The following is a 20,817-nucleotide window of genomic DNA, read 5'->3' as shown; positions in this document are numbered from 1 at the left end:
AATTGAATTACATCTCTGCTGTGAATTGTAATATGGAGCATGCTGCGAAGGGCAGCGTTTGAAATTGCATTCCAGGGCATCATTTCCTAGTCCTCAAAAACTAAAAGAAACCAAGAGCATGAATGGCAAGGAAACTAAGCAAATAAGGAATATTAAGCAATCGAGAGACAGAGACAGGCATGTGCAAAGCAGAACATTTCAAAGACAAGAGAGCTGGGAGAACAATCAGCCCTTGTGGTAAAGTCCTATAGAATGACAACTCCCATTGATTTAATCTCTATCAGATTATTTAGGTATTCTCCATAAAAGAAATATAACAACCTATATGCTACTAAAAACTGGTTTGAAAGGAAAGATCAGTGAAGGGTGAGAGTAGTTAAGTTAGCTGCAGAGCACCAGCAGACACTGACTTCAAATGCAGCACCCTAATAATCTGACATCTAGCTGATACAGAAGTACTACTACAAGGGGCTGTACTAGAGATCAAGACATTAACACAGCTTCTTCACTTGATACTGGCTCCCCATCTCCCTCCACCAGCACTCCCTGGTTTAGAGTGACTTTCGGCAGGGCTGTGTTGTCATTGTTAGTCCTTGGTACTTTGATGTGGTCTGAAGTCTGGGTTTTCTCAGGCATGAGTGGAATTCTCAAATGCAGGAACATAAAGGAGAAAACAACTGGTCTGGGGGGTGCTGGGTTTGACATCTGGAGAGGAAATGCGGCCCAGTGATGCCAAAGGAAATTTCTATAATATATGGTACGTCATTCTGGGAAGGGAGAGCGCTAGTGGTAGTGCATTTGCAGAAGTTAACTGGCTTCTTGTTGCATCGCACCGGAGAGACTCGTACTCTCTTGCTTCCTCCTTGTCTAGCTCCAGCAAAGTGACCTCTAGCACCACTGGGGTTAGTTTCACCTCTAGAAAGGGGTCGTTCCCAGTCTAATACAGCAATGGTTTCCTGCCCTTGGTCTTTCTTCCAAGACAATCATTTAATATATTAACGCAGTCGCTTGGGCCTGAAGACAAGGCCTCATCCACTCCATAGCTTATCCCCAGAGCAAGTCCGGCCCTTTTAAAAGCTGAATCCATTCTAGAATCCATCTCTTCCTCCACAGCAGGAAAAACCTCCCACTGGACATTTTAAACAGTAAATAAACCATTAGCCACTGTAGTTCCACTTGCTTAAAAAATGGTGTTTCACCCTGTAAAATGATCAATATCCCCTTAATCAGCTCTGAAAGCGTCAGGGCAGCAGAGACGGTAAAAGCTGGTGGTTTTCTCTCCCAGTGGCCTGATTCATCTGGTCCAACTAGAATGTAAGAACCATAACGAGCTCCTGTGTGAGTCTGAGCCTTATGCAAACGAGGAGCCAAATAGCACAGTTGCACACAGCTGGCTGCTGAAAGAACTGACTTGGCTCCATGGAATGGGGTTGGCGTTCCAGAATAGGAAGCTGAGAAAGAGAGGCAGGCACTTGGATCCCTTTTCTGCCCTTATATGGATCAGGGCACTGAAGCTTTACACCCCAACGAGACTCTTTGATGTTCTCCAAGGAATATCTGTGGAGCCTGTGCGGGCGGCAGGGTGGGGCTCATTCACATGTCATTGTTCATTCAGATCTACTCCGTAATCTTTCGTCGAGGTAAATCCCAGATTCATTCACAACCTTCCTTGGAATCCATGTCTTCAGTTCCTCATTAGTCATGCTCACGGATTCACTGACCAATTCCGTTAATTCACACCATGTAACACAGACTCCTCAGCTCCCAAGAGAACTCTTCAGAGAGAAGGAGTGCAGGAATTACAACACACGGCCTTCCCTTAATGCAAGGGTAGGGGAAAAGGAAGCTAGTTTCCCCAGCCAAAGACAAAAACTTAAACATTATGACATATCTTCCGGGTGGGGCATTATTTGATGTCCTCCTAGCAGTGCTTTTAAAACTTAAAACAATTCAAGGTGACATAGCCCTGTGGTGATAAAACTTTCTAATCAGGTGATCCCATTTCATTCTACCCCATCCCAGCTGCCTGGGAACAGATTAGCTATGGCATAGGGAAATGCACACGAGTGCTTGCTGTCCTACAGTCTCCAAGCAGGCGTTGCTATAGAGAATGGCATAGGAGTGTGGTTGTGGCAAGGGGGTGTGGGGAGGAAGTACAATTTAGGGTTACTCCAGACCTAGACTGAAATATATGAAAACAAACCTTTTAAGATCCTTGGAAGGAAGACCTTACAATGATGTGATGTATTATGTTCTTGAGGTCCTCAACAAAAACCACATCCAATCACTCACCGCTAATACTTTGGACACATCAACTGGACAAGGAAAATCAATCTAAGCCCGAATTGGCTTTCATTCAACATGAGCAGGAAGAGCAAGTTCTAATTTCCTAACTGGCATATGGAGCTTGCAGAAATATTTATGCTACGTAATATGTATTTCTGCTACAACAAAGTGATGCTATTTAATATCAGTAGCCAGTCTCAACTCCCAGGTGACGGCTACCCAAAGTGAGAATAGGAATTCACGTCTCCCTTGTAAAAGGTAGCATGTAAAGGCCCCGATCAGAATTGGGACCCCATTGTGCTAGGTTGTGTCCAAGAACAAGGTAAGTCATAGATCCAGCCCCAAAGAACTTATACTCCAATTAGAGCATGACTCCAAATGCATCTTCCTCACCACAACTGCAAAACCTAGCTAACGAGTGAGACTAAACCAAGTAGACTAAAATGGAAGGAATCTGGAAAGCATGAGATGCACTTGCCTTATTGTTACTCTGCCTGAGTCTCTATTTTTCAGCCTTGCTGGTGCTCTGTACTTTGGTAATATTTTGTGGCAACTAATTTCATTGCTGGAGTTAAGGGCCTGCAGTCATGACAACACACTGAGACAATCTTTATCATCCTTCAGTTAAATCACTACACACTGCCCCTCTCAACTCTTCCTCCCCCAACCCACCAGGAAAATGAAGGCAGTGTCTCTGGTCTTTTAGCTACAGCTTTTATCCCTTGCTGAAATCCTGCATCACTGGACTGTACCCACCATCTTCACCAGCTGTGCCCATCATCCCTATGTGGCACTGTAGCTAGCAGGAAAACACGATGAGCACATTTTAGGTTCTTGGCTTCCTCAGAAATGCCATGCCAAGACACTGACCTCTAGGCTAACAGAGCCCCTTATATATTTTACCTGCATTCACCTCTTCTTTAAGAAACCTGTCTCACTGACGTAACAGCAGCTCTCCTCCTTGACACTCAGTAGCTCACCATCAAGAGCCACATCCCACCATCCTGATCCCATCTCCAGCCCTTAGTTGTCTTTATTCCAAGGAACTAGCCACCTAAATTTCTACATCAAAAGATAAGACAGGAGAGTTGTAAGAATCGTTACTAAGTTAGTAACTGCTTACCCGACGGCCTTTTGCTCCCCTTATACCTGGGGGTCCCCGGACTCCAGCAGGGCCCTACAACAAGAAAAGGAAACAAATTGAAGACAAAATAAGAACACACAGGAATCAAACAGAAAAAGAGTAGCTGCTGGATGAGAAGAGGACTGTGATACACACAGAGCAGATGTGTCAGCTGCACAGTTTATGGGGTCCCTTTTCTGATCATTGCCACAAATGAAAATGATGTAATCTGTTGGGATTTGTAAAGTCCTGCCCCAGAAGTCCTCGCCCATCCCAAACAACGTAGAAAAAACAAAACCATTAAAAATCCTTTTCAGGGAGTAACATTCTATTGGATAACAAGTTCCCCGCTTAAAATTCCAAAGAGCTAAATCTTTTCAGGGAAACGGGGGACATTGAACGAACCTAACTTTGTAACTTATTACTGAGCCTGTGTATTAAAGCATGAGAAGAACCAGAAGTGGGGGATGGTGGGGAATTTACAAGCCTGGATGGGTTGCAATTGGTTTCCTATCTGTTAGTTATGCCTCTGTTATGGACCCCTTGTAGGGTTAAGCCCATCACCAATTCTGCTGAGGCTCAGGGAGCTGCTTTGGCCTTTAGAAATTTTTGCTCCTGAGAACAAACAATGAAATAAATAAATAAATGCCGTGGGTTTTGCTTAAAAAGTAAATAAAGGATTGTTTGGAGGTGAAATGGGCTGCAGCAGTGCGTCAATAAACATGGATTTAATATGAGGAGAGAATTTGATTTTAGTTCCTGGCTTCGCTGGGAAACTGGCTTACCTAACTAGGACTTCAATTTAAGAAACAAAATCGCCTGTTTGGAGAAAACATTTCATCTGGATGAATCTGCTGGTTATTTTCCAGGAGGAAAACAAGTTAATGGAGGAGGTTATAGAGCTACCAGCCTCAGGATGCGCCAGTGCAGCGAATCTCACTCCAAGGACTCCGGAGACGCATGCTGCTTCCATCGGGCAAGACCATGCTGCCCTTATGCGGAGTAGCACCTTACTCTGCAAGTTGTCCCATTGGCTTCCACGGTGCTACTTGTGATGTCAAGTGCTACCCTGTGTCACTAAGAGCAGCACAATCGGACCCCTCCGCGATTGGCAGCTCTTTGCTATGAGGCTATTGTAGATCCTGCCCTCTTGTGACGGATGAAGAAGGGACAGAACGTAGGGACTTCTTTCTCCTTCAATCCCTCCCACAGATGCAGCCAGGCAGGACTGCCTGCCAGTGCTCAGGAGAACACAAGGAAGTACACCTGGCTAGTGCACTGGCCTGGGCATTGTTGCTCAAAGGTGCATGGTCTGCTGGCTAAAGGGATAGCCAGTGTCCCACCCACAATGCAGACACTGCGGTCATGGCAAGTGCAGCTGCTGCTCAGAGGACCAGTGAGCAGCACGCTGCTGAGGGCTTCCTTGAGCCATCGTATCCTCTAACTGCAGGGGGACTGTTGAGTTGGCTGCATGGCCTGCACTGCCCCTCCGGTTTACCCTGTGCGATTTCCCAGGCCCTACCGTCAATGCAGCAGGTCGATCCTTTTGAAAACCCGGGGGCAGCTCTTTAATTTCAGTCCTAGGGACACACATCTATAGACAGGTTTCAGAGTGGTAGCCATGTCAGACTACTCCCATGTCATGCTACCACAGAGCGTCTTAAATGGCTGGAGACCAGGCACCAGCTGTCTGCAGCTGGCAGGGAGAGCGACCAGCAGGATCTGTGAACTCTCTCTGAGGGGGCAGGGCTGTCGTAAGCCTCCAGAAGATAAATCCTTGGCACCGACTGGGCATTTCACCACAGAAATCTGACTCCAGCACAAAACAATTAACCAGATAGTGAAAATTCACATACATAGTGGGAAATCTGTTCCTGTACTCCCCTCCTCCCCCTACAACTGTCTCCCTGCTCCTTCCAACCAGCTACAGCCTACCTTCCTGCAGTGGCAGTTCGGCCTTTGGCCCAGCACGGGCACTGTCCAACCACACGACACTTACTCACCCCAGAATAAAATCCATCCTCGTGCCAATCCTTTGCTCTTCTCTCAGCTGTTGGCTTACTGGAGTCGCTCTTCCAGATAAAGGGCCCAACAGGGGCCAGCTGCTGTGTGTATTGCACAAGTGCCTATTCCAGCACGGGGTTCCAAAGCAGCAGCAGCAGAACTCCCTGCCCTGCCTGGAACCCACAGCCAAGAGAGCACAGAGGGATCCCTTGAATAATGCCTTTAACTAATAAGCACATGTCCCATCTAAATGCTCAGGGGTTGGATGCAGGGTTTCGGCCCACTGCATTAGACAGCAACGAGCGGCAAAAGTTAGGACCCACGGGGATCCAGAGCCTCTGCCTTCCAAGGATGCTTAAATCCTCCTCCAAACCGCAGGGGACTTACGAGCCAGAGCCGTTCCGTAGTGGTACTGCGATGGCAGACTCTGCAGCAAACTTTGATGGTCACTATGTGAACACTTGCAACGTTATCACTGACAGCCAGCTTAATGCAATGGTCACAGCTGCTACACACACTGCTCTGCTGCCTTATTGGGCGAGCTGGTTTTCGGATACCCGTGAGCCTTGGAGACATGCTAAAACCAGGCGTCAGCAACCTTTCAGAAGTGGGGTGCCGAGTCTTCATTTATTCACTCTAATTTAAGGTTCCGCATGCCAGTCATACATTTTAACGTTTGTAGAAGGTCTCTTTCTACAAGTCTATAATATAGAACTAAACTATTGTTGTATGCAAAGTAGGTAAGGTTTTTAAAATATTTAAGAAGCTTCATTTAAAATTAAATTAAAATGCAGAGCCCTCCGGACCGGTTGCCAGGACCCGGCAGTGTGAGTGCCATTGAAAATCAGCTCGCGTGCCGCCTTCGGCACGCGTGCCATAGGTTGCCTAGCCCAGTGCTAAACGAATGCCAGATGAGTTCACCATGGTAAGAAAACAAGCAAATATTGGACACTTCGCCAAGCCTTGCATTTCTCCTGACCACATTCCCCATTAAGAGCTGAAGGCAGATGCTTGCCAGCAAGAGTCCAAATAAAAGATTTGGCACAATCTCTCTCAGAGAGACAGTGGGATGCTTCTGGGAGCTTCAGAAAACCTCCTTCCGCACGTTTGCTGAATCAGGGCCCAACAGAGCAAGGGGGAGTGGCTCCTGCAATGCACTGTGTGCTCTCAGCCCGGGGCTGGAAGTGCTCAGCACCAGCCCCTCAGACGGTATTTACTCTTACAAGGGCCCTGGTCCTGAAAGCTGCTCTGTGGGGGTGTGGAGCTCTTGTACCGGCTCAGAGCTCTCCTTTGTCTCATCTCCTCACCGTTTCATAGGCATTGGCCCATTTTAGCATCACTTTCCATGCCACCCCCTCTTGATCTCCCATGTACCATCTCTTCGTCAGGGTCTCTCATTCACAAATTGGCATTCAAACCCAGTGACAACTGGAAGAGGACTGCCTTGGGTCTGACCCACGGCACCAGGTATATAAGACGCTGACTCTCTTTCCCACTAGTTACAAGATGATTAGGCTTTACTTACTGGTGGTCCAGGAGCTCCTGAGAAACCAGTTCCTCCGGGCGTTCCGGGATGCCCCTAAAAGACAAAGGAAGATGATGACACATGGCATGCATTCCCTGGAAATCTTCACCTACTTCCTTTTTCCGTGGGAAGAGCAGGGGGTGATAGAAGCTAGGACAGCATCAGTCACTTACCAGCTCAAGCAAGTTCTGCTAGGGTAAGAGCTGAGGGCCAGGTTTTCAAGGGCTCAGCACCCATAGTTGGACCCAGATTTTCAAAAGAGCTCAAACTATTGGGGACTGAGCAGGTCTGAACTTCTGGCTCTTAAAGTCTTGATTCAGGGCACAAAGGGAGCTAGTGTCAGAGGCAAGACAAGAATCCTGGAGTTCCTGGCCCTCAGACAACTAGACTACGCCTTTCCATCAGGCAGGATGCTGCAAACAAGCAGCACTTCAGATATTGCAGTGTACTAGTAGTTAAGAGTTATCTTTGCCTCATGAAACAGACCCCAGGTTTGCTGACCTGCAGGACATGCTGAAAAGCACCACTGTTCTCTCACGCTTTCAAAGAGGGAATGGACTGAGGCGTAAACAGAATGGCCAATGTGGATAATCCTGCTAAGGTGGATGGGTGGGAGTGTTTATAGCTTGATATCAGTCAGTCAAATGTGCATCCCATCTCCACACAGGCAGGAAAAATTTGGAACTATCAGGGTTTAGCCAACAGACTGGCCGGAGCTGTAATTTCCCATGGAACCGTGAGAGATGGGGAGGCCATTAGTCAGAGAGTGAGCGAGAGAATGCAGACTTACTCCTTACCATCGACCCCTTGACTCCCGGTGGGCCCGGTGCTCCGATTGTGCCTCGGTCACCCTAAGGAAGACAATGGCGCACAAAGCACAGCAAGTAATTTTGTTAATGAGCATTATGAGCTAATGGGTGGGACAATACTGCAGTTGAAAATCATGAAGCATCCACAAATTGTCTCAACTGCTCCTGCTGCTGCGAACTCACGTGAAGTTGCAATAGCCCATTAATAGCGCTGAGCTTGACAGCTTCTCCCTTCTGACACTGTAGCAGCGAGTGGACTGAACAGTGGCCCCTGGTTTGTCATCTGAAATGACTGTTTAGTGCCAAGAGGCCATCTGGTTACAGCTGCTGATTTCCCACAAAAAAATTACAGTAAGAAATTCACCATTGGCCACATGTCTGTAGCATCTCAAAGCACCATACAGGAGTTTCATCAATTCTCAGCACCTCCGAGAAGTGGGTTTTCATGATCTCCATTGAAAAGATGGGGAAGTTGAGGCATAGGAAATGAAAATGACTCACTCAGGGTCCCATAATAGTCCATAGCACAGCTGGGAACAGAACCCAGAAAGGTATCTCCGTACCTCCCCATCTTATCTGCTATCCCTTCAGGAGTCTCACCCTCACTGCATATTGCTGTGTTTGGAGCAGTGTGGGCCTGAAAGCTCTGGTGCTTTGGTGGAGATTCTGAATAGGTGTCACTATTAATGTTGAGAACATGTTTGGAAATTAAGTCCAAGATTTTCAAAAGTAGATTGCAAGCATTTTGGGGCAAGGCCCATCTTTTTGTTCATTGTTTGTACAGCACCTAGCAGCAGGGGTTTCTGGTCCATGAACCACCACAGTACAAATAATAAATAATAATTTTGGGTGCCTATGCTTTTGAAGAGTCCAACTTGAGACACCTTAAAGAGGTCTTAAGGTCAGAAGGGCTAAACATCTGTCCTCTAAAACCAGGCTCTCTCTTTTTTTTTAAAAAAAAGGTGTCTCAAGCAAAAATTGAGGCAAACCTTGGCCTTAGAGGTTTATGTTACCACACAGAGACATGTCACCTCTGTTCAATATATCCTTGGCTCTGCCCTATCATGATCTTTGGAGATACAGAAAGCCAGGAGTCTTATAGGTGAGTTATAACTCTTTATCAATACTGCATCATTGTACTTCTGCCTGAATCTATGGTGAAGTGATGTTCGATCTACAGTTCTAACAATAGGTTTACGATTATTCCTGCCTGGATGGATTGGCAACATGTGCAGTGACTCTATGATCCTCAATTGGTAACACACACCTAAATTCACAGTGTATGTGTGTGTGCACACTAGCGGGTTCAGGGGGAGGAGTAGGAGTTACAAACATACTGCCAAGTAGATTACACCCAGAATCTGACCTTCCTTCCAATAGTTAGACTGTGTTGGGAAAATGACTCCTGGATTCTAAATATCTATTAAAAACAGATCCAAAGAGGCTGTTGTCACTAGCTGGACCTTGTGAATCAATTGATAATGGCAAGCTTCCTTTCTCAATGTATGGATTTTATTAAAGACCTGTTAGCTACATTGTTCTCTTTGACAATAGTTTGATTCCATTTGCTTCAGCATTACGTTTTGCAGCTTTCTGGATGGAGATTGCTGACACAGCTATGTCAAATGAAAGCATATTTCCCACTTCATTTAGTGCACAGTAACACAGTAAGCTCTAAGATGCAATGCCAGCTGGAATTATGGCTGAGGCTTTGATGTGATGATAGTCACTTTTGTTATATGTAAATTTGCCTTGGGGGAGAAGAAAAGATCTGGTACAAATTTCAGCTGCACTGAAGATTTCCTAGTGCAGATTTTCATAAGACAGCCTGAGTTTGTCCTGACAGTGATGTAGCATCATCATATTACAAATGCTGAATTCCACCATGAAGGCTGGTTTTGTAATTAACACACTTGCCTGGAACTCAGCAGACCTGGGTTCAATTTCTGGCTCTTCCACAGACTTTCTGTGTAACCTTGGGCAAGTCATTTAATCTGTGCCTCAGTTCCCTTTCTATAAAATGAAGTTAACAACACGTAATTTCTTCCACCTTTTGCCTGCCATGTCCATTTCAACTGTAAATTCTTTTTAGGCTAGGATTGTCTCATACACTATATGTATGCACAGCACCTAGCACAGCGGAGTCTCCAGGTTTTAGTGTAATATAAGCAATAAAGTTGTTCCAAGACAACACAACATAAACAGAATGTCGTCCTGACACCACAACTTTGTCCCAGAGGACAAAAGTCTGAGGAGCAATCATGAAAAGGGGTGGGGGTACAGTATAATGTACCATTTTATATTTGTATTAACCTTATGGCTGGACTGCTAGCATGCTAGAGGGTGTTAGCATTACTAAAGTGTGCAGTGCAACAACACTATCTTGCTGACAACGAAGAGAACTTAAACTCTGTCTACTGTTTATGCACTGTCCATGTTCTATATCTAATTAATGTAAATGGCGTTAAGACTGGCATCTGCTTAGTTCCATATCTACAGTACTGTGCTCCCTTTGCATCTGAGATTCACGAACAAATCCTGAAGGCCTTGCTCAGGCCCCGATCCTGTGGCATTTATGGGGAACTGTGCATGGGCACAGGGATATGCAATAAAGGGATCAGTTTGCAAGCTGCACTCCCATTTGCTTCTGCTTTGTCCGAGGTACAGAGTGAAGGACTGGGCCTCACGTTCCCAGAGATGCAATGACATGATCAGTGATGCTGGTGCATTAATGAGGTGAGCTCTCAAAGCCTGGTAAAGCCCCACCTCTCTTTGAATCACAGGCTTGGGAGGGGAGGCAATGTTTGCCAGAGGGAAAAGGAGAAAAGACAGTTGGGAATGTTATTTATGGGCTTCTCACAAGACTATGAATGAATAAGCGAAACTCCCCTCCTGCCCTGGCAATAATTCCTATGTTCAAAAAATTTGTGACTGTCCCTTTAAAGGAGGAACAAGTGGCAATCCCTAAAGTGAAGTAGAACATAAGTTTCTGACTGGCACAAGGCTAACTCATCACATCTTGGAATTGCAACATTCTTCATGGCATTTTGAGTTAGGAAATCTAAACTGTTACATTAAATAATTTCACATGCTTCCTTCGCTCTCCTCCCAAAAAATAATAGCCAATTTGTTTGCAAACCATTCCTACCTTCTCTCCCACTATTCCAGGTTCCCCGACTGGACCGATGAAACCCATCAGACCCTGAGGAGAACAGAAGAGTGCAATTAATTTTCTGCTTTATTTCCATAGAGAGTCAACAATGTATTTGATTTTCCTTGCTAGTGGAATTAGCCCACTGTCCTTTGTACGCTGTTCAGCAGTTCTTATTGGCTACTAGAGAGGATAGCGGTGCTCCCAGACATAGGAGTCCCTAATTCAACCAGATGTTTCTGCTTTATGAGACAGTTGGAACTTCAATGCTAGCATCTACAAGAGCCACAAAACACAATACCAGGAACAAATTACTGACTCAGCCAACAGCGTTCGACAGAGAGGCCTAGTTTATGGAGGGTTTTATGTTGCTAATGTTTCCCGACTTTGCTTCTGTAAGCACAATTCTGCTGGGGATATCAGTGGGGGAAGAGCCAATATAGACAAGACTCGGGTGACCATCAGCATTTTAACCATCATATTGCGTAGACATGTCTCTGGGTTAGTTAGGATTAAAAAGTCAGCAGCTGCTTGGAGCCCTGTCTGACTAGAGTTGCCATTCTAGGAGCAGCATGGTTGGGATATTTATAGAGAATAAAAGCTAGACCAGATGCAACTGGAGGGATTAACAGAACAGTAGATTTGTCACACTAATCAGAAACCTTCTTGAAAAACAAACCCAGACACAAGATCTTTGGGAATGATCATCATTTGGGATGATAAAGAAACAAACAGAATGGCTTTTAATTATGAAGAAAAAAAATGGCTACAGTATAAAGGTATAAACTGAAAATTCTTGAGAAGCTGTTCACATTGTCTGGGTAAAATAGACCCTCCCAACTCAATAAAAGCTTTAGTAACACAAGGAAAAATTTCTAGTGGGTTTGCTTTAAACGGAACACTCCATTTTCTCTCTTATTGCAGGGCTGCTGGAGCAGCTAACCACCTTGTCCCTCATCCTGGCAAGCTTCGTTACTGTGTCCTTTTTCAGAACCCATAACCGAAGGGATTAATCTCATGTTGAACCACTTCACAACCTGCCAATAGCTGGCATCTGTGGTGTGAATGAAAGCTAAGTTCCAGCTTGTATGGCTATGGAGCGAGCCTTGGCTGCTACTGAGAGGCGGTTGCTGAGCAAGTCTTGCAGATGAGTGTCAGACCATTCTAACAGAGCTCATTGGACTGATTCCTGTGTTGTTAGGTGGACTCTTGGAGTTTGGAGGTTTAGGGATGCCTCTGTGGAGCTTAAAACTGCTTTGTGAATTTGAGACTCTCTGATCTCTCGCCCCATACTCATGCCTGGTGGTCCACAGAGTTGAAACGTTTGGAAAAGGAAGCCGTAGGGTGCTGGGAGAGAATTAAAAAAAAAAAAAAATGGGGATTTCCTAAGCCAGTAAATAGAGGAGGAACCAAAAAAACCCCAAACTGGTCCATTCCAGGAATTCTGCACTTCGAGATGGGGTTCACAAAGAGAGCAGTGGACAGTCCCAATGCAGCTCGACAAGAGCTTTCTTTAGTCCTTTGTCCTCATCCCATCCAAATTTAAAGTCCAAGGCTCTTTTGATCTGGGGTTTTGGTTTGATCCATTATGAGAACAGAGGCCAGACACACATCAGATCCAGATATGAACTTCAAAAGTTGCAGAACCATCTTGACTGTATTCGGGAACATGTTAAGGAGGCAGCATGTGCCAGTGAACTGAGAGCCAGGAGACCTGAGTTCTGTTCCTATCTCTGCTGCCGCTGCCTTGTTATGCAAACCTGGGCAGTAGTCACTTAACTACTCTGTTCCAGTTTCCCCAGCTAGCCCCCTACTTCCCCACCTTTGTGAAGCACTGTCACATGTGCAGATGCCAAACGCTATGTACATGTGCAGTATTATGAAATCACAGGCAGTCTCCCCAAATGTTTAGGCTGGTGTCGTCAGGGGAGTTTGAAGAGGGTTATTTGGGCAGCATTGCCCTGGCAGGATCCATGTCAGGGTTAACTCACAGTAACACCCAGGGTAAATCTCAGAGTGTGTGTGGGAGGGAAGAGTCACTATTTTACTCACAAGAGTTATTTATAACACCCTCTCCCCCCCCGCTCCCACACACACACTTTTATTTTACTTTTAAAAACATATTCTACTGTCGGGGGGAAAAAAATCACTGTTTTTCCACCCCTGTAAATTCCACTTTGATGGAATGGGGCATTTTCAAATCCCCTGTCAATGTTTCAAACCCTTCATTCTCAGCAGAGGAAAGGCAGGTGGGCTCTGCTCCTGCAATAGATCTTCTCTCAGTCCAGCTTGGTTTCTGTCTCCAGCAAGCGACGGCAGATATCTACAATCTCTCACGCGTCAAAATTCAGTTTACCTTTTGTGACAAAGTTCCTCCTCTACCTTGGTGGGTCCTGCGCTTACTGGCGGATTTGCTCGCTTCACAGATTCACCCTGTGGGTCAGGAAACAGTCCAGAGACCTTCCCCTCGGGTAGAAGCTATAGTCCAGGTCAATTCCTCCTGTGTTTGATCAGGAGTTGGGAGGTATGGGGGGAACCTGGGCCCGCCCTCTACTCTGGTTCCAGCCCAGGGCCCTGTGGACTGCAGCTGTTTAGAGTGCCTCCTGGTACAGTTGCACGACTCCTAAAACTCCCTGGGCTACTTCCCCATGGCCTCCTCCCAACACCTTCTTTGTCCTCACCACCGGACCTTCCTCCTGATGTCTGATAACGCTTGTACTTCTCAGTCCTCCAACAGTACGCCTACTCACTCTCGGCTTCTTGCACACCTCTTGCTCCCAGTTCCTCACACACACTTCCTCTCCTCTGGCTCCCCCTGGCTTGACTGGAGTAAGCCCTTTTATAGCATCAGTGGGGCCTTAAGAGTCAGGTGAGGCAGTTAAGCACCTGACTCTAATTAGCAGGTTAATTGGAGTCAGGGGGTCTATTAGCCTGGAGCAGCCCCTGCTCTGGTCACTCAGGGAACAGAAAACTACTTATCTAGTGGCCAGTATATCTCCCTTCTGCTACTCTGCTGTTCCCAACTGGTCTGGGTCTATCACACTTTGCGCACTGCTAGAGCATCAAGTGATACCACCCTGTTACAAATCACAGTCAGTGCAGTCGGCTTACAGGTTATGCAACTTCCACAGGAGCCAAAAGTAACCATCCTCCACAGAGTCACATCCGGGGGGGGAAGAGCCGTGCCATGTAATAAGCAAGAAGAGCCCTTATTATGCCTGTGTATGAGACTCAGTACTGTAGCTATTCAGAGATGTCGAACACTACAGGGGTCTCTCCACTGACTTCTGCTGATTACCCCGAATGCCTCCATGGGCTATATTCTTTTAAATGCTACGAGAGTAGCTGCCACAGGAGCGCCTTCCTGAGGTGCAGAGATGAGCCTGTATGGGAACATCTGACCTTGGATTACACTCAGTCAGGCCAATCTCTAGGCAGGGCCAGAGGTCAAATACACACGCTCTTCCCGACATTCTCACTCACTTGGCTGGTCAGTGCAATTGTTCACCACGGTCTGGGAGTGGGAGTGATGTCTCATTGAAAGTGGGTTGTTAAGGAGCCAGCTGGGAAGGTGAAGAGCATATCAGAAGTGATTAAGCTTGGAGTGAGATGCCACCTTTAGCAATTTGTCCAGCAGTACGCAACAATGACTTGCCAGGAGACTGAGATGCGATCACGTCATGACGCAAACTCTGGCCAAGCCCAAAAGATGCCTACCATCCAGGATGCACAGCTACCCCCTTGGAATCAGGATGTTGCCAGCCGCTCCTGCAGCTCCACGGAAGATGGGAGGAAACACAAACTGATTGTAAAAGTATTGTTTTACTAGGGACGGGGGTCAAGCTCAGTGTAACTTTGGGAACTTGCATTCTCAATGATCATGATAAAGCAGGCTATGGAATGAATGCTTGTATTGTAAGCTCTTTGGATCATCTCTTTTTCTGGGTTTGTACAGAGCTTCGCACAGTGGGGCCCTGGTTGGAGAGCAGGGTTCTAATGCATGACTGCAATACAAACAAACAAAAACAATACAACAACCACCACCCACAGCTGGACTCAGAAGAAGCCTGGAACTCAAGTTTGATGTTGTTTCCAGGCTGTTGAACCAGTATCTCTCACAAGAACCAGCATCCTCTTCTGCAAGAATTTTAAAATGCTCCCAGCCATACCCTGGTTCCATAACTGAAGGAATCCTACTGCACCAGGCTGCATATCAGAAAGAAATACCCAACACCCACACTATGAGACATAGAAAGGTGAAGCCGTGTTTATCCTAATGGCCAAGAAAAAGCCTGAACTGTTCAACACAGGAACAAAGTGGTGGAGAAGGTAAAGACATGACAATATCTGACCACTAGGTGGCACAGTCAATGGATCAATTATCTTTTCAATCAGACCCAGATACAAATACATAGTTGTTAACTATTAGTTATTTTCAGAGCCTGGACATAAGGCCATAAACACAAAGGCTGATCGTCTAGCACAGGGTAGAATGATCAAGCAACTTAAATGAAGAAGCATGTAGGCTGAAAGCCACCGTAAAAGGTAAAAAGTCAAATATTTCTCAGTTTCCTTGAAAACCCAGTGATTTCAGGGCCTCTCCCCCAGGTGAAAAGGCATATGAAATTCAGAGACTAATTAAAGTGTGTCCCACCCAACATTATAGGCACCTGCAATGAACAAAGCTATTGATACTGTTGAAAGCAAGGCCATTTTAGAATATTTCCTAAGGACTGGGTATACAGCCTTCCATGTCAAAATGGATGCCCACCATGGAGCGCCAGTTTACATCATGGGAAGTCTTTATGGAAAGAACTTAATAGGATGGCAAGACTGAGAAAACTGAGGAAGCTACTAGCTGGGTGAGCTGGATGGAAAGTGAGAGAGAAATGTGATACATTTCCTGTGTCCAGGCCTCCTGATGTGAGCAATTTCAGTGCTATAGTGATGGGTTATTGGAACAGAAACTGAGCATTAACCTTGAATAAAGAGTTCAAAACAGAGTACGAACAATATGTCCCCATGGGATCCTATTTCCGTCACAAGTTCATCATCTCAGCCACCGGGGAGTGGCGGATGCATTATCACATACATTACAAATACAAGCAGGCAGGAGACAAACGCTTCACACTCCATTTTTTGTGGCAGAATGGGGGAAGTAATGAGGGTTGGTTCTTAGTATATCATCTAGCTCCAGTAAGAGCTGTAGAGAGATCACTACACTGGGGACATATGTTCTTATTTATAACTCAAGGGAAGACATCATTGCTTCATGTGAACCTAGTAACAAGAGGACTGCGTGTAGCAACATAGCTAGATGGAAGAAGCAGAAGACCCAGTGGTGTAAGATCACTTTCAGCACAGGTGTCCCTCTGGCTCTTGCAGCCAGTGTATTATCTGTTCTATGATGAGCTAACTTTAGCCTGAGAGATACTTTTGAAAGCATACACAAACAACATAGTTGTGTCTAGGCAAAATAAAGTCCCACTGAGTTCATCGGGTAATCTGAAATCACTATGGGGGCTTGGCTTACAATGCTCTTTGCTGGCCAAATTGTGATAGACACACTTAACAGAACACAGGAAACAACAATACATGCCTTAAAATATTACCAAAAGAGCCAATGATGGCAGATACTGACCAGCATATCCATGGGAGAAATGTAGACATAGATTGCTGTCACTTCTACAAAATGGACTCTGTGTAAAATATTTTTCCAACCTCCCAGCAACTGCCAGGAAATCAAACATAGCAACACACACAACTTCAAGGACCATGTGTAATAATGCACATGAAATCCCAGCAGCAGTGGCTGCATGGATAAAGTCCCACAGTAACCAGTAAAGAATGTAAAACATTTACATTGGATGAGGAGTTCAGTATGTCCTGGCTTATCATGCAGCCCCGTTACAATTAAGCTTGTCCCCTTTGCTGCAGCTCGGCAATGAATTATGCACCATTTGAAAAACCCAACCAACAGCTGAGCTCAGCGTGAGCACATGCTCCCAGGCATAGGGTGCCCGCCAGCAGGAACCAATCACTGGCCCCTGGTGTTTTACTGGTTCATTAGAACTGAAAACAAACAAACGGAAGCAGAAAGGAATGGAGGGTAACGTACAATAATCTCATTTAGATGAAAGAAAGGGAAAGTAAAACAGTAAATATCACTGATTTCGGAGGCCACTCTGACCCGTGCTGCATGACTTGCACTGAATTTTCGATGTGGTTTTAACCCTCTGCACACCAAGCTCAGACCCCACCCTCTGGCTTCAGAATTTTCACGCTTCTTTTTGAGCACTGACCAAAAGATATGTTTTGACATGTTGACCAAACACCTGGTCTCGCAAGGAAGATTCCTGCACTGCAATGCCTGTAGACCTGGAAGCAAAGGGTCACACAGCTCAGAAGCACTAGTTCCCCAGAGGAATGATGGTACAGAGGTTAGGGTGCTACCCTGGGTCTCAGGAGACTTGGGATCAATTCCATGTTCTGCTACTGACTTCCTGTTTGACCTCAGACAAGTCACTTAATCTCTCTGTGCCTCAGTTCCCCCTCTGTAAAATGGGGATAGTAGCACTGCCCTGCTTCCAAAGAGATGCCGTGAGGGTAAATAATTAAAGCCGGAGGTGCTCAGATACTCTGGTAGTGGGAGCCACGTAAATACCTTACACAGGAATTTATACCTGGATGTGGGACGCCTGCGGAAGATAGCCACTGACTCTCAGAGAGAATTAGATACAAGTGAGAGGCACGAGACTAATGGAGATGGGATTAAGCCAGATAGTAAAGAGCTAGGTTAGCTGTCTTGACCTCAAAGTACTCAGAAATCTTAACAACACTCAGGGAAAGCTGATAATTAGAGAGGGGTCTGCAACGGGCACAAAATCTTCACTGTTGGATCTTCAAAGGTCAAGTGTACAGCCTCACTGTACTCCCCCCATGTGAGTGGGAAGTAGCTGAACATAATGTCCAACAGGATGCACCGTAGCCAGATGGCGATTAGTTATTCTTTTGTTAAAGATGAGGGCAGGCACTGAGATGTTGCTGCTGGAAGAGAATTTGCTCCTTGTTCAGAGCATAGGTCATGCTCATGCTCTCCCTGCTGCTCCTGCTGACATGGTTGATCATTAGTCTTTATGGTCCCCAGCACAAGGCAGGCAGGGGGTCTTTGCCCCCGGGGCACCGTTCCCCAGTTTGTTATTCCGTCTCCTGCAGGGGGAAGGCAGGTGTCTCCTCGCCTCTGGTGTCGTCTTGGTTTGGTTTCTGCCTCCGGCATGGACACTCCAGCAGTTCCCATCCTTGGGGCCTGTTTTCACACAGTTCAGTAACGGGGAAGGCTGGTGTCTTGGCCCTTGTGGTGTCTTTGCTCACTCAGTTTCTGTCTCCACCTGCTGGCAAGGAAGGGTTAAACCGTGCAGATCCAGACTGGAGGGGATGGGGAGCTGCACAGCTGGAGACCTTTCAGCATTCAGAGAGCAACCTCTAGTGAATTTCCTGAGTCAGTTTCTTTGCAATGGAGATGTAAGGAATCAGGGGCCACCCCACTGGTCTTAAAAACTCTCAGCGAATGCTCAAGTAACATTGGAAATCTTTCCACAACTCCCATGTTTGCTTAAACAGACGGACCCGAAAGCAGAGTGCTTGCGCCTAGCGAGGAGATGTATACGTGATCTTATTTCACACCATCACGCTGGCTGCTTCCAACCAGAGGCAGTTGCTACCGAGTGCCTAGCAGCAACTCTGAAAAGCCTCATCGCTGACACAGAAGCTATGGGGGCCTCTCAGACAGCATCTTTGTCTGGGAGAGGCAGGAAATAGGGGAAGATCAGATCTTTCATGGGCTGGAAATCTGGGGTATAGTTTTTTCCCCCCCAAACCACTTCCACCACAGCTCTATGAAGAATCGCCAGTATTGGCTTGCCCTGACCCAAAGCTCCAAATGATGCTCTTTGGAGGGGGAGGAGAGGAAATACTCTAAGCACTGTCTAGCAAAGGTGGGCTAGGAAAGGAGGTAATTTATCACGAACCTGGTGTGACGTTTTTGTTCTAATGACATAACTGGTAAGGAAACGGAATTTTTTCTAGACAGAGACTAATTGAGTAAAAATAGTCCAGCCAGTTTTCAGATCCCTGTTCTGGCTTCAGTATCAGCAAAGGCCAGCTGTGTTTTCTTTTCACTGAATGGGGCCTATAGTTTTTATTCACAGTCAGCCTTGAGGGACTTAAGGATTAATAATCATGATACTCTGTCCTTCTGCACGACCTTCCAGCTGAGGGTCTCAAAGCACTTTCTAAACGTTCATTATTATTTGCAATACAACAGCACCTAGAGTTCTCAATTGACATCAGAGCCCAGCATACTAGAGCTCTGCAAATCCATGGACATCCTTTCTATATCCACAGATATTTGTGAATCATTTTTGTGGATCAGATGTGGATATCAATTTTGTGTCTGCGCAGGGCTCTAGGTAACTGGGTTCAAAAAAAGAATGAGATAAGTTCATGGAGGATAGGGTAGTCAATGACTATTAGCCAAGGTGATCAGGACACAATCCCATGCTCTGGGTGTCCCTGAGCCGGAACAGGATTACGGGATGGATCACTCAATAATTGCCCCGTTCAGTTAATCTCTTCTGTAGCATCTGGCACTGGCCATTGTCTGAAGACAAGATACTGAGCTGGATGGGCCATTGGCCTGACCCCGTATGGCTGCTCTTATGTGCTAGAAGCTGTATAGAGTAAGAACTGACAGCAAGAGATTGTCCCTGCCCCAAAGAGCTTACACTCCAAATTGATTACGCCTCTGACTGCCACCTGCAGTGGGGGTTACCCTTCTCATCCTGCAGGGGTGAAAAGGAGGCACAGAGCGTTTAAGGGAATTGCCCAAGTTCACTCAGCTGGTTGGCAGCAGACCAAGAACGAACCCAGGTCACTTGACTTCCAGCCCAGTGTTTTATATGATAAGATCAACCTTCCCCATTTAAATTGTCTGCTAATACAATTCAGCATTTTGTATTCCTGTAGGTTCTTCCTTTAGTCAAGTGAAACTTACAGAAAATGGAGAAGTTTGTGCACTGAGAGGATTTTGTTTTATAGTTTATTTTCTCTATATCTCTATCTCCCCATAAGCCCCATTTGATTGTTTAAAAACAAACAAGTGATCTTGTTGAAAGAAACGGAAAATGACACTATTCTAAGCACCTCTGCTTCTTTTTTGTGGACCAAATATTTATTATTTCAAACATTAATAAATAAATAGATCAGGAAGTGGTGAGCATTCTCTACTTTAATTGAAGCCAATGGGGGTTGTGAGTGATCAAATTTCTCTGTATTGAGCCCTGAGTCCGAAGAAAGTTCTGTAAAGTACTTTTGGTGTGAGCTGCAGGAGGTGGTAATATTAACGATACATCAGTGGAGCTCAAAGCACTTTACAAAGGAAGTCGGTATCACTATCCCTGTTTTTACAGATGGGGAAACTGAGGCACAGAGAGGGGAAGTGTCTTGCCCAAGGCCAGTGGCAGAACTGGAAATAGAACCCAGGTCTCGTGAGTCTCAGTCCAGTGCTCTGTCCAATACACCTCCATGCCCCCCGGCATTGTTTGTTTCATTGTTTGTTTGTATAATCTGCTTGAAAATGTCTTTGAAAAGAAGCCATTGGAATGTATTTGGTCTCTCAGGGTACATCTACACTACAGCGGGGAGTCGATTTAAGATACGCAAATTCAGCTACGTGAATAGCGTAGCTGAATTCGATGTATTACAGCCGACTTACCCCGTTGTGAGGACGGCGGCAAAATCGACTTCTGCCGCTTTTTGTCGGCGGCGCTTACTACCACCTCCGCTGGTGGAGTTAGAGCGCCGATTCGGGGATCGATTGTCGCGTCCCAACGGGACGCGATAAATCGATCCCCGAGAGGTC

At 45.9% G+C, this 20,817-nt stretch overlaps 1 protein-coding gene across 9 annotated transcripts in view; it reads right to left on the bottom strand.

Moving 5' to 3' along the window:
• LOC117867266 (collagen alpha-1(XXVII) chain B-like) overlaps positions 1 to 20,817 on the bottom strand; it is a 261,780-nt gene that overhangs the window by 77,903 nt on the left and 163,060 nt on the right. For all 9 annotated transcript variants that reach the window (XM_034752150.1, XM_034752151.1, XM_034752154.1 and 6 more), the window contains 4 exons: positions 10,896 to 10,949; positions 7,736 to 7,789; positions 6,939 to 6,992; positions 3,410 to 3,463 (listed from right to left, as the gene is read on the bottom strand). In XM_034752150.1, coding sequence (XP_034608041.1) covers positions 3,410 to 3,463; positions 6,939 to 6,992; positions 7,736 to 7,789; positions 10,896 to 10,949 — 216 coding nt within the window. The remainder of the gene's footprint in view (positions 1 to 3,409; positions 3,464 to 6,938; positions 6,993 to 7,735; positions 7,790 to 10,895; positions 10,950 to 20,817) is intronic.

Source organism: Trachemys scripta, chromosome 17 (assembly GCF_013100865.1).
Source record: "Trachemys scripta elegans isolate TJP31775 chromosome 17, CAS_Tse_1.0, whole genome shotgun sequence".
NCBI lineage: Eukaryota > Metazoa > Chordata > Testudines > Emydidae > Trachemys > Trachemys scripta.
Note: the sequence above shows the minus strand (reverse complement) of the source record. Positions and strands in the feature narration are given on the sequence as shown.